Below are 26878 nucleotides of genomic sequence, written 5' to 3'. Positions count from 1 at the left end.
CTTCTAAATAGTTTTCTCTGATATATATTTTTCTATTTTAGTGATCATTCTACATACACAGTGTCTATTGTAACAGAATCTCCTGAAGAAGCCGTAAAAGGCGAAACATGTAGAGATACAATTACACTCTTGTTGGTATTTGTTACTGATCTATTGTGGAATTCTTATATTTTCCCCTATGAATTTATTACTGTCTTTGTATGCACTTGAAAAATCCCAATTCTCATTTCCTATGTCTTATTTATGAATGAACACAGTTTACTATGCTTCAGTTATGAATGGACCGAGTCAGGGATTGGTAGGCATCACTGACTCTATTCATTAAGACAAGGAAGGGGCCACTGAATGACACATTTACCGGCCTCTTCCCCACTCTCCATCCTAAAAAGCATCTCCTGCCGCAAGAGAGGGGAGGGGGGGGGGGGGAACCCAGCAACACTGTGGGCGGATGGGGAGGGCAGGAGAGGGCACAGGAGCAGGAGGTGGATAGGAGGGGCAGTTGGGTGGCATGTAGAGCAATAGATTCCCTCTGTTTTCACCTGGTGATCTGGCCAGTAATGTGCCTCCTGTATTAGAGTGCCCCCGCCCACTCTGGATGAAGGAACACAGGAGGTACCTTTGGACAGCAACATTGTCAGTCTGGGGGGGAGGGGACTGTTAGATGGACTAGCAGATTTAGATACACTAGCAAATCAAATCCAAACTCCAGCTCACACGTTATAATCAGTGGCAGCAAACAGTTTTGTTCCTTGTAGGATGAAAGTTTTACATAAAAAAAAAAAGAAAATCATTGTGCACCCCTGTCAGTGGCAAATGGTTTATCTCATCCCTGTAACTGCAAGAAAATGTGTTCTTTTGAAAAACAACAGACTTGCTGGCAGGATCACCAGATAAAAATTAAGGGGAAATAAAAGCCTAAAAAAGGAAACTAATGCAGCCATCGCATTTAAGAATTGGTAAGCTGCAATGTAATACATTTGTGATTTTGAGTGTAATATCGCTTTAAATAAAAGATTCTGAAAGCTCCACGACATTGAGATTGTATTGTGTGTGGAACGTTGAACATTGTAGCAGTCACGCTCCGTCAGACGCGTTCCGTCAGTCTCTGTGCGTCACCCTATAACCGATGCCAAGGTCTTCACACTCTGACCTGACGTGATAATCCGCCAACGTTGTATCTGAGCTCCATCGGCAGATAAGGACTATCAGGGGATCGGTCCGAGGCGGGTCCAGGGAACGCCGCAGATAATTATTATTGGATTTATCTGGAAATCTCAAATCAAAGTTCAGTGTCATCTTCTGATGGACCTTGTGGGGTCACTAAGTAACTAGAAGATACAAAGAAAGATTTATTTCCAGTTGTCACGTTGGGTTCAAGTTTGTTGATTGTGAAGGAGGTTTTCATAAACTCACCTCAACCTTCTCTGCTTTATAATATAAATCCGAGGTTCTCATGAGGAACATTTCCATAAGAACCAATTCCCATCATATCCCCGACACCGGAACATCGGGATCCAAAACAATCAAGTCCCGGCATTCTGGACTCATGAAGGTTTCAGAACAATGACACGCCGACACTTGGGGGTCCAGAACAATGACACGCCGACACTTGGGGGTCCAGAACAATGACACGCCGACACTTGGGGGTCCAGAACAATGACACACTGACACTTGGGGGTCCAGAACAATGACACGCCGACACTTGGGGGTCCAGAACAATGACACACTGACACTTGGGGGTCCAGAACAATGACACGCCGACACTTGGGGGTCCAGAACAATGACACACTGACACTTGGGGGTCCAGAACAATGACACACTGACACTTGGGGGTCCAGAACAATGACACACCGACACTTGGGGGTCCAGAACAATGACACGCCGACACTTGGGGGTCCAGAACAATGACACACTGATACTTGGGGGTCCAGAACAATGACACACTGACACTTGGGGGTCCAGAACAATGGCACACCGACACTTGGGGGTCCAGAACAATGGCACACCGACACTTGGGGGTCCAGAACAATGACACACCGACACTTGGGGGTCCAGAACAATGACACACCGACACTTGGGGGTCCAGAACAATGACACACCGACACTTGGGGGTCCAGAACAATGACACACTGACACTTGGGGGTCCAGAACAATGACACTCTGACACTTGGGGGCCCCAGAACAATGACACACTGACACTTGGGAGTCCAGAACAATGACACACTGACACTTGGGGGTCCAGAACAATGACACACTGACACTTGGGGGTCCAGAACAATGACACACTGACACTTGGGGGTCCAGAACAATGACACACCGACACTTGGGGGTCCAGAACAATGACACACCGACACTTGGGGATCCAGAACAATGACACACTGACACTTGGGGGTCCAGAACAATGACACACCGACACTTGGGGGTCCAGAACAATGACACACTGACACTTGGGGGTCCAGAACAATGACACCCTGACACTTGGGGGTCCAGAACAATGACACACCGACACTTGGGGGTCCAGAACAATGACACACCGACACTTGGGGGTCCAGAACAATGACACCCTGACACTTGGGGGTCCAGAACAATGACACACTGACACTTGGGGGTCCAGAACAATGACACACCGACACTTGGGGGTCCAGAACAATGACACACTGATACTTGGGGGTCCAGAACAATGACACACTGACACTTGGGGGTCCAGAACAATGACACACTGACACTTGGGGGTCCAGAACAATGACACACTGACACTTGGGGTCCCAGAACAATGACACTTCCACATTTTGGGGTCCCAGAACAATGACACACTGACACTTGGGGGTCCCAGGACAATGACACACTGACACTTGGGGGTCCCAGAACAATGACACACTGACACTTGGGGGTCCCAGAACAATGACACTCCGACACTTGGTGGTCCCAGAACAATGACACACTGACACTTGGGGGTCCCAGAACAATGACACACTGACACTTGGGGGTCCCAGGACAATGACACACTGACACTTGGGGGTCCCAGGACAATGACACACTGACACATAGGGGCTCCAAATGTTAGAGCGTTATTGTTATGGGACCCCCAAGTATCAGTGTGTCATTGTTCTGGACCCCCAAGTGTCAGTGTGCCATTGTTCTGGACCCCCAAGTGTCAGTGTGTCATTGTTCTGGACCCCCAAGTGTCAGGGTGTCATTGTTCTGGACCCCCAAGTGTCAGGGTGTCATTGTTCTGGACCCCCAAGTGTCAGTGTGTCATTGTTCTGGGACCACCAAGAGTCGGAGTGTCATTGTTCTGGGACCCCCAAGTGTCAGTGTGTCATTGTTCTGGACCCCCAAGTGTCAGGGTGTCATTGTTCTGGACCCCCAAGTGTCAGTGTGTCATTGTTCTGGACTCCCAAGTGTCAGTGTGTCATTGTTCTGGACCCCCAAGTGTCAGTGTGTCATTGTTCTGGACCCCCAAGTGTCAGTGTGTCATTGTTCTGGACCCCAAGTGTCAGTGTGTCATTGTTCTGGACCCCCAAGTGTCAGTGTGTCATTGTTCTGGACCCCCAAGTGTCAGGGTGTCATTGTTCTGGACCCCCAAGTGTCAGTGTGTCATTGTTCTGGACTCCCAAGTGTCAGTGTGTCATTGTTCTGGACCCCCAAGTGTCAGTGTGTCATTGTTCTGGACCCCCAAGTGTCAGTGTGTCATTGTTCTGGACCCCCAAGTGTCAGGGTGTCATTGTTCTGGACCCCCAAGTGTCAGTGTGTCATTGTTCTGGACCCCCAAGTATCAGTGTATCATTGTTCTGGGCCCCCAAGTGTCAGTGTGTCAATGTGCTGGACCCCAAGTGTCAGTGTGTCATTGCTGTAGGACCCTCAAGTGTCAGCGTGTCATTGTTCTGGAGCCCCAAGTGTCAGCGTGTCATTGTTCTGGAGCCCCAAGTGTCAGTGTGGGGTCCCAGAACAATGACACTTCCACATTTTGGGGTCCCAGAACAATGACACACTGACACTTGGGGGTCCCAGGACAATGACACACTGACACTTGGGGGTCCCAGAACAATGACACACTGACACTTGGGGGTCCCAGGACAATGACACACTGACACTTGGGGGTCCCAGGACAATGACACACTGACACATAGGGGCTCCAAATGTTAGAGCGTTATTGTTATGGGACCCCCAAGTATCAGTGTGTCATTGTTCTAGAGCCCTCAAGTGTCAGTGTGTCATTGTTCTGGACCCCCAAGTGTCAGTGTGCCATGGTTCTGGACCCCCAAGTGTCAGTGTGTCATTGTTCTGGACTCCCAAGTGTCAGTGTGTCATTGTGCTGGACCCCCAAGTGTCAGTGTGTCATTGTTCTGGACCCCCAAGTGTCAGTGTGTCATTGTTCTGGACCCCAAGTGTCAGTGTGTCATTGTTCTGGACCCCCAAGTGTCAGGGTGTCATTGTTCTGGACCCCCAAGTGTCAGTGTGTCATTGTTCTGGGACCCCCAAGTGTCAGGGTGTCATTGTTCTGGACCCCCAAGTGTCAGTGTGTCATTGTTCTGGACCCCCAAGTGTCAGTGTGTCATTGTTCTGGGACCCCCAAGTGTGAGGGTGTCATTGTTCTGGACCCCCAAGTATCAGTGTATCATTGTTCTGGGCCCCCAAGTGTCAGTGTGCCAATGTGCTGGACCCCAAGTGTCAGTGTGTCATTGTCCTGGGACCCCCAAGTGTCAGTGTGTCATTGTTCTGGGACCCCCAAGTGTCAGTGTGTCATTGCTGTAGGACCCTCAAGTGTCAGCGTGTCATTGTTCTGGAGCCCCAAGTGTCACGTGTCATTGTTCTGGAGCCCCAAGTGTCAGTGTGGGGTCCCAGAACAATGACACTTCCACATTTTGGGGTCCCAGAACAATGACACACTGACACTTGGGGGTCCCAGGACAATGACACACTGACACTTGGGGGTCCCAGAACAATGACACTCCGACTCTTGGTGGTCCCAGAACAATGACACACTGACACTTGGGGGTCCCAGAACAATGACACACTGACACTTGGGGGTCCCAGGACAATGACACACTGACACTTGGGGGTCCCAGAACAATGACATACTGACACTTGGGGGTCCAGAACAATGACATACTGACACTTGGGGTCCCAGAACAATGACACATTGACACTTGGGGGTCCCAGGACAATGACACACTGACACATAGGGGCTCCAAATGTTAGAGCGTTATTGTTATGGGACCCCCAAGTATCAGTGTGTCATTGTTCTAGAGCCCTTAAGTGTCAGGGTGTCATTGTTCTGGACCCCCAAGTGTCAGTGTGCCATTGTTCTGGACCCCCAAGTGTCAGTGTGCCATTGTTCTGGACCCCCAAGTGTCAGTGTGTCATTGTTCTGGGACCTGCAAGTGTCAGTGTGTCATTGTTCTGGACCCCCAAGTGTCAGTGTGTCATTGTTCTAGACCCCCAAGTGTCAGTGTGTCATTGTTCTAGACCCCAAGTGTCAGTGTGTCATTGTTCTAGACCCCAAGTGTCAGTGTGTCATTGTTCTAGACCCCCAAGTGTCAGTGTGTCATTGTTCTAGACCCCCAAGTGTCAGTATGTCATTGTTCTAGACCCCCAAGTGTCAGGGTGTCATTGTTCTGGGACCTGCAAGTGTCCAGAATGCTGGGACTTTTCCTCCATTGTTCTGGATCCCATAGAGCAGTGATAGTGAACCTTGGCACCCCAGATGTTTTGGAACTACATTTCCCATGATGCTCCACTACACTACAGAGTACATGAGCATCATGGGAAATGTAGTTTCAAAACATCTGGGGTGCCGAGGTTCTCCATCACTGCCCTAGTGCCAGGATCAGGGATATGAAGGGAATTGGTTCTTATGGAAATGTAATATTCCACTCGCTTTTAGAAATAAAGCTCCACTTCTGGAGTCTATAGACACACAACCTTCGGCGCCCTCCGATATGATCGACTCTTTTCCTGAGAACATTCCCTTTCCTACCTCTGGTCCTCGTCTATAATATGGTGATAATGAATGAACTGAATGAATAAACTTCTTTGGGATTATGTCTTCTCCCGATGGGCGCCCAGCTCTGGGTAGAAAAGCCGGGTATTGTCCTGTAGGCTCGGGCTGTGCCAATGGAAGAGCCAAGCCTTCTTTGGGTGAAGAATATATGGACAATGCCCATCTCCTGACCTAAACCCGTCTGTTTTCTCTCTTGTCTTCTTAGTCTGCACTGGAGAGGATAATAAGCTCCAAAAGGTACGACACCAGAGAAGACTTCACGGTGGTCCTTCACCCCGTCCTACACATGGTGAGTATCATGCAGACCTACATTTGGTTCTGCCGGGGGGCTTCACCTACTCATTATCTGCTCCAGCGCGGCACCTCGCACCTTCCAATTTGGAAGCCAAGTCAACACCATAAACTGTTTTTTTGCGTTCCTCAAACCATTCTTGAACCATTTTTGCAGTGGGGCAGGTAGGTGCCCCCCCCCCACCCCCACCACCGCCTCCTACTGGAAGTCTAACATGGCAGCCGGAGGAGATCATACAAATGCTGCTACTCAACGGTCAATTGTTAGATCATTTTTCAGAGGGGGACCTAAGTGCAGATAAAAAAAAAGTGGGGATCATGTGACCAGACCCTAGAGAGGAGGGAACGCTGACCATAGCTGGGACATGGGAGCCTATAGGTGACATCACCGCCCCAGGCATTACCAGCCATTGATGAGCACTCCCCTGTGTCAGTCAGTGGTGGCTGCATGGGAGAGGAGGGAGCACTGGTAAAAGCTGGGACATGGGAGCCTATGGGTGAAGTCACAGTGCCAGACATTTCCAGCTATTGCTGAGAACTTTCTCTTCTCCCCTGCAGCCATCGCTGGCTGACACAAGGGATCACATGACCAGGCAGGAGAGAGGAGTGAGCACTGATAATGGCTGCTGGGACATGGGAGCCTATGGGTGACATTACCAATCCAGTGTTACAGCCATTGTTCAGTGCTCCCTTGTGTCAGTCAGTGGCAGCTGCAGGGAGTGCCTACAATAGCTGGGACATGGGAGCCTATGGGTGACATCACAGATCCAGTGTTACCAGCCATTGTTCAGTGCTCCCTTGTGTCAGTCAGTGGCAGCTGCAGGGAGTGCCTACAATAGCTGGGACATGGAAGCCTATGGGTGACATCACCATTCCAGACATTACCAGCTATTGTTGAGCATTCTCTCGTCTCCCCTGCAGCCATTGCTGGCTGTCACAGTGGATCACATGACCGGGGCGAGAGCGAGGAGGGAGTGCTGACAATGGCTGGGACATGGGAGCCTATGGGTGAAGTCACAGTGCCAGACATTTCCAGCTATTGCTGAGCACTTTCTCTTCTCCCCTGCAGTCATCACTGGCTGACACAAGGGATCACATGACCAGGCAGGAGAGAGAAGTGAGCACCGATAATGGCTGCTGGGACCTGGGAGCCTATGGGTGACATCACAGATCCAGTGTTACCAGCCATTGTCCAGTGCTCCCCTGTGTCAGTCAGTGGCAGCTGCAGGGAGTGCCTACAATAGCTGGGACCTGGGAGCCTATGGGTGACATCACAGATCCAGTGTTACCAGCCATTGTCCAGTGCTCCCCTGTGTCAGTCAGTGGCAGCTGCAGGGAGTGCCTACAATAGCTGGGACATGGAAGCCTATGGGTGACATCACCATTCCAGACATTACCAGCTATGTTTGAGGTTTCTCTCATCTCCCCTGCAGCCATTGCTGGCTGTCACAGTGGATCACATGACCGGGCGAGAGCGAGGAGGGAGTGCTGACAATGGCTGAGACATGGAAGCCTGTGGATGAGGTCATTGATCCAGGCTTTACCAACCATTGCTGAGCACTTCCTCTTCTCCCCTGCAGCCATTGCTGGCTAACACAGGGGATCATGTGACCAGACAGGGGAGAGGAGTGAGTGCCGACAATAGCTTCTGGGATATGGGAGCATATGGGTGACATTACCGATCCAGGCATTACCAGCAATTGTTGAGTGCTCCCTTGTGTCAATCAGTGGCAGCTGCAGGGGAGATGAGGGAACGCCGACAATAGCTGGGACATGGAAGCATGTGGGTGATGTCATCGCTCCAGGCTTTACCAGCCATTACTGAGTGCTTCCTCTTCTCCCCTGCAGCCATTGCTGGCTGACACAGGGGATCACATGACTGGACCAGAAAGAAAAGCAAGCACAATGGCTGGGACACGGGAGCCTATGGGTGACTACATCGTTCCAGTCATCACCAGCCATTGTTGAGCGCTCTCTCTTCTCCCCTGCAGCAGTCGCTGACTGTCAAAGGGGATCACATGACCAGACCAGAGAGAGGAGGGAGTGCTGACAATGGCTGGGAGATGAAAGCCTATGGGTGATGTCATTACTCCATGCTTTACCAGCCATGTCTAAGCTCGTCCTCTTCTCCCCTGCAGCCATTGCTGGCTGACACAGGGGATCACGTGACTGGACCAGAGAGAAAAAAAGCAAGCACAATGGCTGGGACGCGGGAGCCTATGGGTGACTTCACCGTTCCAGCCATTACCAGCCATTGTCAAGTGCTTCTCTGTGTCAGTTAGTGGCAGCTGCAGGGAAGAAGGGGGAGTGCTGACAATAGCTGGGATACGGTAGCCTATGAGTGACGTCATCACTTCAGGCATTACCAGCCATTGTGGAGCGCTCTCCCTTCTCCCCTGCAGCTGCCGCTGGCTGACACAGCGGATGACATTGCTGGAATTAGGTAAGTGTATAGATTTTTCTTACACAGGTTAGTCAGCATAGATGATAGGAGGGGGGAGGGGACATTTTAAGACTAGTTAGGTTTAGACTGGAATTCTACTTTAAGACTAATAAATTGATCATTTATCATTGAAATGAAAATGTTGTCAGTATTTTCTGTATATCATAAAAGACGTCTCTTCATTTGTAAGGTGGATTCTGAGAAAAAAAACATTAACAACTATGGAGAGGTGTATGAAGTGCAGTGCTCTGAACAGGTAGGTTCCAGGAAATCATTTCATTTTACATGTAAATAACTTACAAAAATCATTGTGCACAGTAATAATCCCAATAATGTGTCCAATGGGTGCATTTCCTATGATTATCATCAGCACCATCTAGTGGCCATATTGTAGTAATTCCCTAATTGTGATATTTGAGGAAAATACCAAATCCTGGCCACTAGATGGAGCTGACATGATATAAAATCATCTTTGTCAGCGTAGTATAAAGTACTGATGAAGTTTGATGACTATGGAGGGGGGTAATGATGTCATGTTTGGCTCCACCTACAGGCAACGCCCTTCCTGAACACGCACAAGAACAGTCCCTACGTGTTGCTTAACGACATGATGGGAGTGGAGAAGAGCGGACCGCAGGTAAGATGGAAGAGACCTTGTCACCATGTCACCATGTCACCGGTCCATTCATTCCAGCAAAGATCTAAAAAGATTCTATGTGCCCCAGACTGGTTCTGGGTGGCGCCATCTTGGATGTGATGTCAGCAGCCCCGCACAGATCTGTTCCTTATGTGACCCGTTACAGTATTCCTCTTCACTCCTCTCCCAGCAGCTGCATTAAAAGTTATTTAGGGAGGGGAGGGGCAGAGGAGCTGGGCCAGCACAGACAATAATTTGTACTGAGATGAGAGGTTTGTGCAGGAGGGGGGGTTGGGGCTCTTTGTGCTATGAAGGGTAATAGGAATGATGGGGGGAGAATTGTGCTAGGGGGGAGGTTGGGGGGGGTGTTGGGGTATTGTGCTAAAAGGGGGGATTGGGGGGTTGTGCTAGGAAAAGGGATTGGGGGGATTTGTACGAGGAGGGGGGATTTGTGCTAGGAGAGGGAATTGGGGGGATTTGTGTGAGGAGGGGGGATTTGTGCTAGGAGAGGAGATTGGGGGGATTTGTGCTACGAGAGAAGATTGGGGGGATTTGTGCGAGGAGGGGGATTTGTGCTAGGAGAGGAGATTGGGGGGATTTGTGCTAGGAGAGAAGATTGGGGGGATTTGTGCGAGGAGGGGGATTTTGCGAGGAGAGAGGATTGGGGGATTTGTGTAAGGAGAAGAGATTCGGGGGATTTGTATGAGGGGGGATTTGCGTTAGAAGAGGGGATTGGGGGGATTTGTACAAGGAGGGGGATTTTTGCTAGGAGAGGAGATTGGGGGGATTTGTACAAGGAGGGGGGTTTTGCTAGGAGAAGGGATTGGGGGGATTTGTACGAGGAGGGGGGATTTGTGTTAGAAGAGGGGATTTGTACGAGGAGGGGGGTTAATGCAAGGAGAGGGGATTGGGGGGATTTGTACGTGGAGGGGGGATTTGTGTTAGGAGAGGGGATTGGGGGGGATTGTGCTAGGAGAGGGGATTGGGGGGATTTGTTGTGCGAGGAGGGGGGTTTGCTAGGAGAGGAGATTGGGGGGATTTGTACGAGGAGGGGGAATTTATGCTAGGAGACGGGATTGGGAGGATTTGTACAAGGAGGGGGGATTTGTGTTAGAAAAGAGGATTTGTACGAGGAAAGGGGTTTTTGCAAGGAGAGGAGATTGGGGGGATTTGTACGAGGAGGGGGGTTTTACTAGGAGAGGGGATTGGGGGGATTTGTGCGAGGAGGGGGGGTTTGCTAGGAGAGGAGATTGGGGGGATTTGTATGAGGAGGGGGAATTTGTGCTAGGAGAGGGGATTGGGAGGATTTGTACGAGGAGGGGGGATTTGTGTTAGAAAAGAGGATTTGTACGAGGAAAGGGGTTTTTGCAAGGAGAGGAGATTGGGGGGATTTGTACGAGGAGGGGGGTTTTACTAGGAGAGGGGATTGGGGGGATTTGTGCGAGGAGGGGGGGTTTGCTAGGAGAGGAGATTGGGGGGATTTGTATGAGGAGGGGGAATTTGTGCTAGGAGAGGGGATTGGGAGGATTTGTACAAGGAGGGGGGATTTGTGTTAGAAAAGAGGATTTGTACGAGGAAAGGGGTTTTTGCAAGGAGAGGAGATTGGGGGGATTTGTACGAGGAGGGGGGTTTTACTAGGAGAGGGGATTGGGGGGATTTGTGCGAGGAGGGGGGGTTTGCTAGGAGAGGAGATTGGGGGGATTTGTATGAGGAGGGGGAATTTGTGCTAGGAGAGGAGATTGGGGGGATTTGTACGAGGAGTTTTTTTTTTTTTTGCTAGGACTAGGAGAGGAGTTTGGGGGGATTTGTATGAGATGGGGAGATTTGTTTTAGGAGAGGGGATTTGTGCGAGGAGAGGGGTTTGGGGGATTGGTACGAGGAGGGAGGATTTGTGTTAGGAGAGGGGATTTGTACGAGGAGGGGGTTTTTTGCTGGAAGAGGAGATTGGGGGGATAGGTACGAGGAGGGGGGATTTTGCTGGGAGAGGAGATTGGGGGGATAGGTACGAGGAGGGGGGATTTTGCTGGGAGAGGAGATTGGGGGGATAGGTACGAGGAGGGGGTTTTTTGCTGGAAGAGGAGATTGGGGGGATAGGTACGAGGAGGGGGGATTTTGCTGGGAGAGGAGTTTGGGGGGATTGGTACGAGGAGGGGAGATTGGGGGGTGACGGTCCTCTTGTGACTGATCTCCGTGATAAAAAGCAGCTTGTTGGTAAAGATCTCACCGGGCAAGTTGTCTCTAGAAACTGCTGCATCCTGCTTCTTATTGTGCATTTTGGGGTGAACTTATCTAAAGTAACTTCTTCTGCTTTCAGGAGAGGAAAGTCGGTTCCAACTTCACCTGCGCGGACCTGAGCCCATCAGACGCGGTGCCGACGTCCGGTACGTAGATCTCACCAGCGGTGGATTTGGCTTTGTTGGTCACAGAGATGAATCAACTTTTATTTCTATTTAGTTCACAATCTGAAGGCGGCCGACTTCAAGGTCATCGGCGCCCTGGGAGATTCGCTCACTGTAAGTACCGCCCACTGCGAATAGTTAACTTCATATACATTGTAGCAAGATTCAGAATTAATGTATAATTTAATTATTAAAGGTTTACGGGGAGGGTTAGTGTTGGGATTACGGGGAGGGTTAGTGTTGGGATTACGGGGAGGGTTAGTGTTGGGATTACGGGGAGGATTAGTGTTGGGGTTACGGGGAGGGTTAGTGTTGGGATTACGGGGAGGGTTAGTGTTGGGATTACGGGGAGGATTAGTGTTGGGGTTACGGGGAGGGTTAGTTTTGGGATTACGGGGAGGGTTAGTGTTGGGATTATAGGGAGGGTTAGTGTTGGGGTTACAGGGAGGATTAGTGTTGGGATTACAGGGAGGGTTAGTGTTGGGATTACAGAGAGGGTTAGTGTTGGGATTACAGGGAGGGTTAGTGTTGGGATTACAGGGGGGTTAGTGTTGGGATTACAGGGAGGGTTGGTGTTGGGATTACAGGGAGGGTTAGTGTTGGGATTACAGGGAGGGTTAGTGTTGGGATTACAGGGGGGTTAGTGTTGGGATTACAGGGAGGGTTAGTGTTGGGATTACAGGGAGGGTTAGTGTTGGGATTATAGGGAGGGTTAGTGTTGGGATTACAGGGGGGTTAGTGTTGGGATTACAGGGAGGATTAGTGTTGGGATTACAGGGAGGGTTAGTGTTGGGATTACAGGGGAGGTTAGTGTTGGGATTACAGGGGGGTTAGTGTTGGGATTACAGGGAGGATTAGTGTTGGGATTACAGGGAGGGTTAGTGTTGGGATTACAGGGGAGGTTAGTGTTGGGATTACAGGGGGGTTAGTGTTGGGATTACAGGGAGGGTTAGTGTTGGGATTACAGGGGAGGTTAGTGTTGGGATTACAGGGGGGTTAGTGTTGGGATTACAGGGAGGGTTAGTGTTGGGATTACAGGGAGGGTTAGTGTTGGGATTACATAGAGGGTTAGTGTTGGGATTACAGGGGGGTTAGTGTTGGGATTACAGGGGGGTTAGTGTTGGGATTACAGGGAGGGTTGGTGTTGGGATTACAGGGAGGGTTAGTGTTGGGATTGACTGAATTTTGCCCCGTCAGTCATTATACTGCAATTAACTAAAATAGGGAAAAGGGAGATATTATACTTCCTTAACCACTTCCCGACCAGCGCACGCCGATGTACGTCGGCAGAATGGCACGGGCAGGCATATTGGCGTACAGGTATGCCCAGTTTTAAATGCCGCCCTGCCATCGCGTGTGCGCCGCCGGCGGCGTGCCGGTCGGGAAATAAAAAAGATACAACCTGCTGGGAAACGTACTCCACTCCTTTATCCCATCGATCAGCTCATTCTTGGCAGGATTCGGGGCTTTATAGAGCAGGAATTCACTATGATGTCATCAACCTAAGGAAAAAAACGTTCTTCCAAATGAGATCAAAGGCATTACATCTGTGCGCTTCCTCTTGGCGATCGTCTTTAAAGCTGGCCACACACACACACCAGGAGAAATTCGATTTTTAAATTTTTTCTTGTTAAGAACTTTCATTCGATTTTTTTTAAAACAAACAAATTTCTAGCAATTTGTGTCGTTTTTATTTAGGAAACTCCATTTTTTCCACAATCAAATGTTAAAAGTAAAGGAAATTTTGAAGCACTTTCAAATGCCATTCATAAGTCATCGAATGTACTGAGAATTTTCCTATGAACAGTCAATTGTAGACATGTGCGCTGTCCGAAAATTGTTTCTTTTCATTTCATTCGTTTTTTGTTTGTTTTTTTGTTTTTCAGGTCATTTTTTATGATCGCAATTTGTGAATTTAAAAAAAAAAAATCGTAAATTTGAAAAAAATTGTTTGTTTTCATTTCATTCGTTTTTTTTTTTTTGTTTGTTTTTCAGGTCATTTGTAATGATCGCAATTTGTGAATTAAAAAAAAAAACGTAAATTTGAAAAAAATTTGTTAATTTGAAAAATTAAAAAACCTGAAAATTCTAAAACCTGAAAAAATATCTAGTTTTTTAACGAATTTCGACAAACTCATTAAACCGGAAATATCCAAATGAATGAAAACCTGTTTAACAAATTTATATGAATATTGGAAAATTCGCAAATTTGAATATCCGAAAAATTCGTAAATTAAAAAAATTCGTAAATTCAGAATTCGAAAATCTGTAAGTTCTGAAAAACGAAAAATTCGAAATCCGAAAATCCGGAAATTTTAAAATACGAAATTCAAAAGTTCGAAAATCCAAAAAAATGTTTAAATCTGAAAGTCAGAACAAAAATTCAAAAAGAACGAAAATCCAAAAATAAGAATGAAACTTCGAAGATTCGAAAGCCCGAAAATTCAAAAAATCTGAAATAACTAACTAATAATAACTTAACTACTACTAACTATTAAATTAGAGGTATTGGAATTTTCCTTTCAAATTTTACTGTTAGTGAACGCAACAAATACACATAAAACAAAAAAAGTTGCGCAAATATAAAACCAAGTAAGTGATCGATGACCAACAGATCAATGTAGATAATCACATATACAAGACCAACGATTAACACCATGAACTCCGACTCATGATTAAAGAGTGAAAAAACCCGTGTCACTAAAGAAGTGATAAATAATGGATGGATGTGATAAAAAGTGAATACAAAAAAGGAAATATAATGTAAAATGAGATACCTATAATGTGAAAATAGATACGTCAAAAACACAATTCAATTGATAACAAGTGCAAAAAAGTAAAAAAAAAGTAAAAGTTCATAGGATGACGCTGAAACATAAAAAAAAGGAAACGCGTTTCAAGATCATCCTATCAACTTTTTTCACTTTTTGCACTTTTTTTTTCACTTTTTGCACTTGTTATCAATTGTGTTTTTGACGTATCTATTTTCACATTATATGTATCTCATTTTACATTATATTTCGTTTTTTTGTATTGTATAACTTAATAATTAGTAATAGTTACATTATTATTCAGAAAAGTTTGTTAAATGGTTTCTCGTTAATTTGGCTATTTCCGAATTGACTAATTTGTCTAAATTCGTTAAAAAACTAATTCGGAACGAAACGGGTTGCGCATGTCTAGTCAGCCCAAATTGTGCCCCCCCCCTCCCCCCATGTAATCTGCATGGCTGTCCTCTAAGCATAAATTCCCCCTTTCGTACAGTACAAATCCACCCTGCTGACATCCCCCCTCCTGGTCTTTACCCCCCCCCCCCCCCAGCTCATCTTACCCTATATTCTCCAGGCACAAATTTTGGCCCCCCCCAAAAAAATTGTCCCCCTCCTTGCACAAATCCTCTAACCTTCAAATCCCCCCCCCCCTTCTAGCATAAATACCCCCCAATCAACCCTATTAGCACAAATACCCCCCTCCAGAAAAAAAAAAAGAAAAATTAGATCTTAGCACAAATCTCCTCTTCACCCATCTCCCCCCCGCAACACAAATCTCCCCCCCCCCTGCGCCCCAAATTACCACTCCTAGCACACCTACCCAGATTTCCCTAGAACAGTGATGGCAAACCTTGGCACCCCAGATGTTTTGGAACTACATTTCCCATGATTTTTATGCACTCTGCAGTGTACTGGAGCATCATGGGAAATGTAGTTCCAAAACATCTGGGGTGCCAAGGTTTGCCATCACTGCCCTAGAACTATTCTTAACCCCCTGCTACCCCTCTCAAAATCCCCCTCTGGACACAAATTGCCTCCCTCCCTGAATCTCCTTGTGGTACCCCCACCACCTCACATGGCAGCTGCCCCCTCCTGCCCACCCCTTGTCCCTGGGTTATGCCTTTCTGATTGTTTTTGGTTGTGAAACTTTTCAATAAACCTGATTTATATGATTTAAAAAGGGAAAAAAAAAAACAATGTAAAAATAACAACAAAATACACAAACAAAAATAGTAAATAAGCACAAATGCAAAGAACATACAATGCGCACAAAACGCACAATACAGGTGATCTATTTTTTTTTTTTATTTAATTTCAAGCAAATTTTGTCCCAGCAACTCTATGAGCAAAATTGGGAGATTGGACTTTAGCAAACATTTTTCTGCCACTAGATGTCCTCAGTCTGGTGTCGGGGCATCATTCCACTGACTTCCTCAGAGCCCAGGTCATCCTGGCCCCGCCCCCAGCCTGTGTCTGGACAGTGAAAGGAGAAGCTGAAAGTGGCAAATGCTTCTATCAGCACAAATCACGGAATGACAAATTACCGATAACAGAACGTCATTTTATTGTGTGTTTTATTTCTGTCTGGAGTTTCAGTCTAACGCGGATTCTCTTTGGTGTTCCAGGCAGGAAATGGCGCCGGAGCGTTTATCATGGACATTCTAGACGTGGTATCCGAATACCGGGGAATGTCCTGGAGGTCGGTGTGAATTGTGGGGCAGATTCTGTGATATTCGTTTTCTTGTAATACGAAGTTAATATTCAGGCCACGTTCACACTTTGTGTAGCGAATGTTTGTGTGGGGGGCGATTTTCACGCGAGGGCAGCCCCTCCCCCTCCAATAATGGAAGGGAGCTCCGGCTCCTTTTTTTGGCGTTTTGCTGCAGATTGATTCTGTTGTGCGACAACTGTGGCAAAATCGCACCGTGTTTGGGGTGCCATTTAAAAATGAAACACGTGTCCTGCATATTGCAGTGATTGCCACGTGATTTGAAATTGCGGGCAGAATGGCGATGATGACAAATCGCTAAGCATGAATGGGGCCTGACAACTATCGAAACGTGAAACAACATGTAAGGAACCAGAATTGTAGACTTATCTAAAGACACACTTTAATGGTTATGGTCAGATTTACTTTATTTGGTTTATAAACAAATTGTTTATATTGTTTATTTATCCCTATAAATATTATATAATACCAGTATATTTAGGAGACAAACATTGATCACAGGATGTATCAATAACACTCAAGGGTTGATTTACTAAAACTAAAGAGTACAAAATCAGGTGCAGGGTGGGTGGTGCAGGACGAATAGTACAGGGTGGGTGGTACAGGGTGGAGAGTACAGGCTGGGTGGTACACGGTGGGTGGTACACGGTGGGTGGTACACTGTAAGTGGCACAGGGTGGGTGGTACACGGTGGGTGGTACACGATAAGTGGCACAGGGTGGGTGGTACACGGTGGGTGGTACACGATAAGTGGCACAGGGTGGGTGGTACAGGATGGAGAGTACAGGCTGGGTGGTACACGGTGGGTGGTACACGGTAAGTGGTACAGGGTGGGTTGTACAGGGTGGGTGGTACAGCATAGATAGTACAGGCTGGGTGGTACAGGCTGGGTGGTACAGGGTGGAGAGTACAGGCTGGGTGGTACACGGTGGGTGGTACACGGTGGGTGGCACAGGGTGGGTGGTACACGGTGGGTGGTACACGGTAAGTGGCACAGGGTGGGTGGAATAGCATGGATAGTACAGGGTGGATGGTACAGGCTGGGTGGTACAGGTTGGGGGGTAAAGGGTGGGTAGTACACAGTGGGTGGTATAGGGTGGATAGTACAGAGTGGGTGGTACAGAGTGGGTGGTACAGGGTGGGTGGTACTAGGTGGGTAGTACAGCATGGATAGTACAGGGTGGGTGGTACACGGTGGGTGGTACAGGGTAGGTAGTACAGCATGGATAGTACAGGGTGGATGGTACAGGCTGGGTGGTACAGGTTGGGGGGTATAGGGTGGATAGTACAGGCTGGTTGATATAGGGTGGATAGTACAGGCTGGGTGGTACAGGGTGGGTGGTACTAGGTGGGTAGTACAGCATGGATAGTACAGGCTGGGTGGTACAGGTTGGGGGGTATAGGGTGGATAGTACAGGCTGGGTGGTATAGGGTGGATAGTACAGGCTGGGTGGTACAGGGTGGGTAGTACTAGGTGGGTAGTACAGCATGGATAGTACAGGGTGGGTAGTACAGCATGGATTGTACAGGGTGGATGGTACAGGCTGGGTGGTACAGGTTGGGGGGTATAGGGTGGATAGTACAGGCTGGGTGGTATAGGGTGGATAGTACAGGTTGGGTGGTACAGGGTGGGTGGTACTAGGTGGGTAGTACAGCATGGATAGTACAGGGTGGGTAGTACTGCATGGATAGTACAGGGTGGATGGTACAGGCTGGGTGGTACAGGTTGGGGGGTAAAGGGTGGGTAGTACAGGGTGGGTGGTACACGGTGGGGGGTACAGGATGGATAGGATGGATGGCAGAGCACTGCACCCTGATCCCACCCAGTTGTGTGACAATAGCAAATTCATTTTTGCTATTTTCACACTAAAGTTCCTCCCCGCCAATCAGGAGGTAGGTCGTGAGACCTGTTCCCTGATTGGCCAAATCGTGAGGCGATCCCATTGGATGCCTAGCCCTTAGGAGGAACAGAGAGGAGACACGCGGCAGAGGAAGCCCTGGAAGGAGCGGACACCAGAGCCGCAGCCCGCACCCCGGGAGAGGATAGATAGATAGATAGATAGATAGATAGATAGATAGATAGATAGATAGATAGATAGATAGAAGGATATTAATGTATCTCTTTCATTCTCGCTCCTCTTCCTCTCTGTAGTATCGGTGGAGATGAAGACCTCAGTAACGTGACCACATTGGCAAGTATGTTCCATGAGAAAGTTTTTTGCAACTTTGTTTATTGAGATAAAAAGGTTTCCAGTACAGAATGATTTGAGCTATAAACCATCTTATGGTAAAAGCATTTCCAGAAATGTGCTGTGCCAATATTAATGACAGGTCCACTTTACAGTCTGCGTCCACCCAGATATGATATTTGGGAATCAACTGGCTTCTAAAATCCTGGAGATGCCCCGTCTCCCCTCCCCCATCACAAAGTTTCCGTCCTACATCATTGTCCATAGGCGTAAAGCCAGCTGATGAAGGCGGCGAGTGACGGATCTTCCAGCCTGTGATTGGACAGTGAGAGGAGAAGCGGCAGACTGATCAGCTCATCACTTCACTCTCTCCTCCTATGAGCACGCTTCTTGCAACTGACTGGCTCAATGAGCCTCGTAACCTCTCCACAATGACGGATATGTGAGGAGAGAAATGGCGGAATCTAGTGCTCTCCGTATATAATACATTTATTTCCCATAAAACAGGGATTAAAAGTCTCACAAGTGTGGCACCCCAAGCAGTGTTAGCTGGACAGACATAAAACATCGGTTTCTCACAGATAAGATGGCCACCATGTGATGTCACCATGCAGGCTCCGCCCTCCCTAGACGCGTTACGCCAAGGCATAGACTTCTTCAGTAGGGGTGGGGCTAAGACGTCTGTACATCCCCTTCTCACACACTGGTGGCTAATCAGCCGCTCATCAACCCAGCCTGACCCCAGACGTTGCCTGATCCCGGACGTTGCCTGATCCCGGACGTTGCCTGATCCCGGACGTTGCCTGATGCCGGACGTTGCCTGATCCGGACGTTGCCTGATCCTGGACGTTGCCTGATCCAGACGTTGCCTGATCCAGACGTTGCCTGATCCCGGACATTGCCTGATCCCGGACGTTGCCTGATCCCGGACGTTGCCTGATCCCGGACGTTGCCTGACGCCGGACGTTGCCTGACGCCGGACGTGGCCGGACGTGGCCTGACGCCGGACGTGGCCTGACGCCGGACGTGGCCGGACGTGGCCTGACGCCGGACGTGGCCTGACGCCGGACGTGGCCTGACGCCGGACGTGGCCTGACGCCGGACGTTGCCTGACCCCGGACGTTGCCTGACCCCGGACGTTGCCTGACCCCGGACGTTGCCTGACCTCGGACGTTGCCTGATATGGAAGAGGGGTCATCACAGAATATAACTGGGGACACGTATCTTCAAAATAAAAAAAAGGTCCAATTATGCCACTATTATGCAATTTTAGGAGCCTAACTACTGATTTTATATATATATATATATATATATATATATATATATATATATATATATATATATATATATATATATATATATAGTGTCTCCCCCGCAGCCACCTTTACAGCAATATACCACAACACTGTCAGTATATCTACTACTGATCGTAAGGTCAACAAGTAGACATAAATACAAATCTCGGCACACATGAACATCCGCAGACACCCGCTATCGTCCGCCTCCGCTATTATCCGCTATTATCTGATTCTGCAGATGGAGGAAAATCCTATTTTTCTACCCGTCTGCAGAGCGGATCGGATGAACATGGACAGACGGTTCCCCATAGAGGAGAACGGAGAGCTGACAGGGCGGTCCCTGCACAGTGTTCGGAGACCGCCCCGTCCGCCACCGGCTCAGCTGGGACAACGGAGCGATCCCTGCTGAGTGAGCGGATCATCACAGGGCGGATCATTACTGATCCGTCCCGTGTGAAAGGAGCCTTACACTCCAATCAGCCTTAACCACTTAAGGACCGGGCCTGTTTTCCAGACTTGGTGTTTGCAAGTTAAAAACAGGGGGGGGGGGTTTGCTAGAAAATTACTTAGAACCCCTAAACATTAAACATTTTTTTTCCTAACACCCTACAGAATAAAATGGCGGTCATTGCAATACTTTTTTTTTCATACCTTATTTGCGCAGCGGTCTTACGAGCGCACTTTTTTTTTGGAAAAAATTAAATTTTTGGAATTAAAAAATAAGACATCACTAAAGTTAGCCTAATTTTCTTTTATATTGTGAAAGATAATGTTACGAGTAAATTGATACCCAACATGTCACGCTTCAAAATTGCGCCCGCTCGTGAAATGGCGTCAAACTTTTACCCTTAAAAATCTCCATAGGCGACGGTTTGAGTGATGGAAGAGGTCTAGGGCTAGAATTATTGCTCTCGCTCTAGCGATCGCGCCGATACCTCACATGTGTGGTTTGAATACCGTTTTCTTTTATGGGCGCTGCTCATATATGCGTTCGCTTCTGCGAGTGAGCTTGTCGGGACGGGGCGCTTTAAAAAAAAAAGAAGAATTTTCTTATTTATTTTACTTTATTTTATTGATTTTAAAACAGTTAAAAAAAAAAAAATGGGTCACTTATTCCTATTACAAGGAATTAAACATCCCTTGTAATAGAAAAAAAGCGTGACAGGTCCTCTTAAATATGAGATCGGGGGGGGGGGGGGGTCAAAAAGACCTCACATCTCATATGTGGACTTAAATGCAATAAAAAAATAAAAATAAAAAAATTGTCATTTGAAAAAATGACAACAAAAAAATTTCACTTTTAAGAGGTATGGGCGGAAGTGACGTTTTAATGTTGCTTCTGCCCTGCTATGGTATGGAGATGGATGGGGGGGGGTCATCTTGGCATCACTCTTATCCATACCCAGCTAGGAAGAGGACCCGATCGCCTACGCTGCTACCAACGGCTCCGGTAAGCGGTGGAGGGCGCTGGAGAGTGGCATGAGGTGGGGGGGACCCTCTCCCGCCGCTAATAACGGTGATCTTGTGGCGAATCCGCTACAGAGACCACCATTATCGTAAACCGGACCACCCACTGAAGAGATTGTTATGGCAGCAGCTGCTGCTGTTGCCGAGATATCCAACTTAAAAGTGCCGACATGTGTATATATATATATATATACAGTGGGCGGTCGTTATTAATAAACTCCTTATTCTCCTCCATTTAATTATTATTTTCCTGCTTTTTTTTATTTATTTTTTTATGTTCACGTCTATTTGTATAAACGATAAACAATGAAAACTTTTTTTTCTGTTTGCTTTGTTAGTTAACATTTTTACACATAAATATTAACATATATTTACACATTTCACATTGAAAAAGTGCAAAAAATAAATTAAGAAAAATCTATTTATTTCATTTGTAAATAACTTTTCAATGCATTGTACTATTGCTGACAGCTCAAGTGTTAAAGGAGTCCGGTAATTGGAGCTGTCAAAAAAGAAAAAAAAAAGCAGCGGGTGATGTTTATTAACAACATTGCTCAGGAGCTGAAACACTAAAAATAAAAAGAAACATTGTTTCTTTTTGTATCTTTCTGTTTCTTCATCTGCAGATCAAATGGATGAACAAATGCTCCTCTGTTTAACCCCTTGTTAACCCTTAGTTTACTCTAATCGGCTTTAATTAACTGCTTATTCTCCTCCATTTAATTATTATTTTCCTGTTTTTTTTTTGTTTTTTTTTTCATGTCTTTTTTATAGACGATAAACAATTAAACCTTTTTTTTTTTTTTTTTATTTGTTAGTTAATATTTTTACACATAAGCATTAACATATATTTACATATTTCAGATTTGAAAAAAACACAAAAAATAAATTAAGAAAAATCTATTTATCTCATTTGCAAATAACTTTTCAATGCATTGTACCATTGCTGACAACTCAAGTGTTAAAGGAGTCCAGTAATTGGAGCTGTCAAAAAAAAAAAAAAGCAGCCGGTAATGTTTATTAACAACATTGCTCAGGTGCTGAAACACTAAAAATAAAAATTATTTCTTTTTGTATCTTTCTGTTTCTTCATCTGCAGATCAAAGGGATGAACCAATGTTCCTCCATTTAACCCCTTGTTAACCCTTAATTTACACTAATCAGCATTAATTAACTCCTAATTCTCTTCCATTTAATTGTTATTTTCCTTCTTTTTTTTTTTTCTTCACATCTATTTTATAAACGATAAACAAATTAAAACTCTTTTTGTTTGCTTTCTTAGTTAATATTTTTATACATATATATTAACATATATTTACACATTTCACATTGAAAAAGCACAAAAAGAAAAAACAAATAAATAAAAAAAATCTGTTTATTTCATTTGTAAATAACTTTTCAATGCTTTGTACCATTGCTGACAGCTGTTAGTTACATATAGTTACATAGTAGATGAGGTTGAAAAAAGACATAAGTCCATTAAGTCCAACCCACGTGTGTGATTAAAGGAGTTTTAAAGGAGTCCTGTTATTGGAGCTGTCAGAAAAAAAAAAAGCAGCTGGTGTTCTGGCAGATAGTGTCCTGCCATCATATAGTGTCCGCCCCGTACTGCGCATGTGCAGTACGGGGCAGAAGAAGCTTCGGAAAATCTCCGAAGATGAACGGCGCCTGCGCCGTGAGTGGAGGTGGTAGCCCCACCATCCAAGCGGACATAGGGTTGTGAAAATTAGAGGGCCCCTCGCGGGCGAGCTTTGCTCGCCACGCTGCGCTCGGCTCTTTTTATTCTAACTCTGTGTCCACTTGGATGGTGGGGATGGAACCTGGACTCACGGCGCAGGCGCTGTTCATCCTCGGCTATTTTCGGAATCCGTGTGTGCTGTGTACTGCGCATGCGCAGTACACAGCGGACACTATCCGATGGGGGACCATATATGATAGGACACCGGCAATGTTTATTAACAACATCGCTCAGGCGCTGAAACGCTAAAATAAAAAAGAAACATTGTTTGTTTTTGTATCTTTCTTTTTCTTCATCTGCAGATCAAAGGGATGAACCAATGTTCCTCAATTTAACCCATTGTTAACCCTTAATTTACACTAATCAGCTTTAATTAACTCCTAATTCTCCTCCATTTAATTGTTATTTTCCTGCTTTTTTTTTTTTTACGTCTATTTTATAAATGATAAACAAATGAAAACTTTGTTTTTTGTTTGTTTTCTTAGTTAATATTTTTACACATATATATATTAACATATATTTACACATTTCACATTGAAAAAGCACAAAAAGAAAAAACAAATAAATAAAAAAATCTGTTTATTTCATTTGTAAATAACTTTTCAATGCATTGTACCATTGCTGACAGCTGAAGTTACATATAGTTACATAGTAGGTGAGGTTGAAGAAAGATGCAAGTCTATCAAGTCCAACCCACGTGTGTAATTAAAGGAGTGCTGTAATTGGAGCTGTCAAAAAAAAAAAAGCAGCCGGTGTCTTGTAAAATAGGGTCCTCCATCAGATGCTGTCCTCTGCGTACTGCGCATGCGCAGTACACAGGAGCACAGATTCCGAAAATTGCCGAGGACGAACGGCGCCTGCGCCGTGAGTCCAGGTTCTATCCCCACTATCCAAGTGGACATAGAGTTAGAATAAAAAAGAGCCGAGCGCAGCGAGGCCGAGCCCGAAGCGTGGCGAGCGAAGCTCGCCCGCGAGGGGCCCTCTAAAATTCTAAACCCTATGTCCGCTTGGATAGTGGGGCTACCTCCTCCACTCACGGCGCAGGCGCCGTTCAGCTTCGGAGATTTTCCGAAGCTTCGTCTGCTCCGTACTGCGCATGCGCAGTACGGAACGGACACATATCGATGGTCGGACTCAATTGGGCAGAACACCGGCAATGTTTATTAACAACATCGCTCAGGCGCTGAAACGCTAAAATAAAAAGAAACATTGTTTCTTTCTGTATCTTTCTGTTTCTTCATCTGCAGATCAAAGGGATGAATTATTTAATTTGTAAATAACCTTGGTTTTGTACCATTGCTGATAGCTGAAGTGAAAACAAAACAGTTCCGGTAGGGATCGTTAATTGGTATCGGCGAGTACTAAAAAAAAAGTAAAAAGTATCGGTACTCATACTCGTAATAAAAATGGCATTGGTGCATCCCTAGTTATAACCCTCCCCTTGATCTATCCAAAATGAAAAAAAAAAAAGTTTTGCTCATAGTTACCGCATGCAGACCAGTCGCCGCAGTTGTACTGCGACAGCATGGCTCGGCTGCGCAAATCGCCATCATATACCTAAACTCCTGAGGAAGCTCAAATGAGCGAAACATGTTGAGTGGTATTTATGGGATTGCTAGATAAGCCAGCCCATTCTGGAAATCTTCCATGTTTGATGCTTTTTAATGTCATATGAATGTATATCTGTATTTGTTTTTCTGTTGTTTCTCTAATAATAAACAAAACTTTTTTATGGATACGGTATTGTAACCCTCTACCTTTTATTTGTGGCACCACCAAAAGTCCCGGGGTTGGTTGACCCCAAAGTCCAAATTCTTGTTTTATCGGTTACAATATTGGGATGCGGTGTCGTGTTTGATTTATCTGCCCCATTTCTATCACTCGACTCTTATCTTCCAATGTGGATTCCTAATCATAATAACCTTTTTATAGAAATCTGTTTAGCAAAACCTCTGATTGTTGGAGATAATCATTAGAGCGATCCCTACGTTCCCCTAATGAGCCGTCCCGTAGGGATTACTATAAAGTGGAATCAGGCTGTAGTAGAACGATCCTCCGTCTTTGGATTATTTTTCTGGTATAATAATACTGCCGTGTACCTACCTAACCCTACCTACCGCTTTCCTCTGCAGACATTCTCCGGATGTTTAATCCCGGTATACAAGGATACTCCATAGGGAAAGGCTTTCATGTTCTGCCACGATCCGCCCTAAACCGAGCCGTTCCCGGAGCCAAAGCAGAGTAAGACCTTTTCCAAATGATAATATGCCCCACCCCCCCCCCTCTCCAGTCATTGGACGACCTCATCTCACCTCGTACCTCCTTCAAAGGGCCCATCCTGAGACAAGACGTTCTGTGATTGGATGGGGCCCATCTTATGTTACATTTCTTATACATTGATAGATCCAACCCATGTATCAACCATGGCGGGTGAACAATAATGGATGCGCGACACTCGCTGCGTTTCAAATGTGTTCTTCCATGAAATTCGACAAATTCGTTAATTTGGAAATATTCAGAATGGTGATTTGTGTTCCTCCAAAGACACGCTGGGAGGTTGATTGGCTCCCGTCTAAATTGGCCCCAGTATGTATGTATGTGAGTTGGGGACCTTAGAGTGTAAGCTCCTCGGGGGCGGGAACTGATGTGAATGTACAATATACATGTAAATTGTCAGCGATATATACAGTGCCTTGCGAAAGTATTCGGCCCCCTTGAACTTTTCAACCTTTTGCCACATTTCAGGCTTCAAACATAAAGATATAAAATGTTTATTTTTTGTGAAGAATCACCAACAAGTGGGACACAATTGTGAAGTAGAACGAAATCTATTGGATTTTTGAAACTTTTTTTAACTAATAAAAAAATGAAAAGTGGGGCGTGCAAAATGATTGGGCCCCCTTGTGTTAATACTTTGTAGAGCCACCTTTTGCTGCGATTACAGCTGCAAGTCTCTTGGGGTGTCTCTATCAGTTTTGCACATCGAGAGACTGAAATTCTTGCCCATTCTTCCTTGCAAAACAGCTGGAGCTCAGTGAGGTTGGATGGAGAGCGTTTGTGAACAGCAGTTTTCAGCTCTTTCCACAGATTCTCGATTGGATTCAGGTCTGGACTTTGACTTGGCCATTCTAACACCTGGATACGTTTATTTGTGAACCATTCCTTTGTAGATTTTGCTGTATGTTTGGGATCATTGTCTTGTTGGAAGATAAATCTCCGTCCCAGTTTCAGGTCTTTTGCAGACTCCAACAGGTTTTCATCCAGAATGGTCCTGTATTTGGCTGCATCCATCTTCTCCTCAATTTTAACCATCTTCCCTGTCCCTGCTGAAGAAAAGCCCAAACCATGATGCTGCCACCACCATGTGTGACAGTGGGGATGGTGTGTTGAGGGTGATGAGCTGTGTTGCTTTTACGCCAAACATATCGTTTTGCATTGTGGGTAAAAAGTTGGATTTTGGTTTCATGTGACCAGAGCACCTTCTTCCACATGTTTGGTGTGTCTCCCAGGTGGCTTGTGGCAAACTTTAGACAAGACTTTTTATGGATATCTTTGAGAAATGGCTTTCTTCTTGCCACTCTTCCATAAAGGGCAGATTTGTGCAGTGTACGACTGATTGTTGTCCTATGGACAGACTCTCCCACCTCAGCTGTAGTCCTCTGCAGTTCATCCAGAGTGATCATGGGCCTCTTGGCTGCATCTCTGATCAGTCTTCTCCTTGTCTGAGCTGAAAGTTTAGAGGGACGGCCAGGTCTTGGTAGATTTGCAGTGGTCTGATACTCCTTCCATTTCAAAATGATCGCTTGCACAGTGCTCCTTGGGATGTTTAAAGCTTGGGAAATCTTTTTGTATCCAAATCCAGCTTTAAACTTCTCCACAACAGTATTACGGACCTGCCTGGTGTGTTCCTTG

General features: G+C 46.2%; 1 protein-coding gene across 1 annotated transcript in view; it reads left to right on the top strand.

Moving 5' to 3' along the window:
* LOC143986951 (phospholipase B1, membrane-associated-like) overlaps positions 1–26878 on the top strand; it is a 200230-nt gene that overhangs the window by 65307 nt on the left and 108045 nt on the right. Inside the window, exons 13-20 of the mRNA XM_077485364.1 lie at positions 6210–6293; positions 8929–8994; positions 9292–9375; positions 11690–11756; positions 11830–11888; positions 16171–16244; positions 18427–18470; positions 25099–25207. Of these exons, the coding sequence (XP_077341490.1) occupies positions 6210–6293; positions 8929–8994; positions 9292–9375; positions 11690–11756; positions 11830–11888; positions 16171–16244; positions 18427–18470; positions 25099–25207 (587 nt within the window). The remainder of the gene's footprint in view (positions 1–6209; positions 6294–8928; positions 8995–9291; positions 9376–11689; positions 11757–11829; positions 11889–16170; positions 16245–18426; positions 18471–25098; positions 25208–26878) is intronic.

The sequence above is a fragment of the Lithobates pipiens genome, unplaced genomic scaffold (assembly GCF_037356315.1).
Source record: "Lithobates pipiens isolate NorthernLeopardFrog02 unplaced genomic scaffold, aLitPip1_a1.2 Scaffold_18, whole genome shotgun sequence".
NCBI classification, from domain to species: Eukaryota; Metazoa; Chordata; class Amphibia; order Anura; family Ranidae; genus Lithobates; species Lithobates pipiens.
The sequence above is the reverse complement of the archived record's forward strand: the minus strand, read 5'-3'. Positions and strand labels throughout refer to the sequence as shown.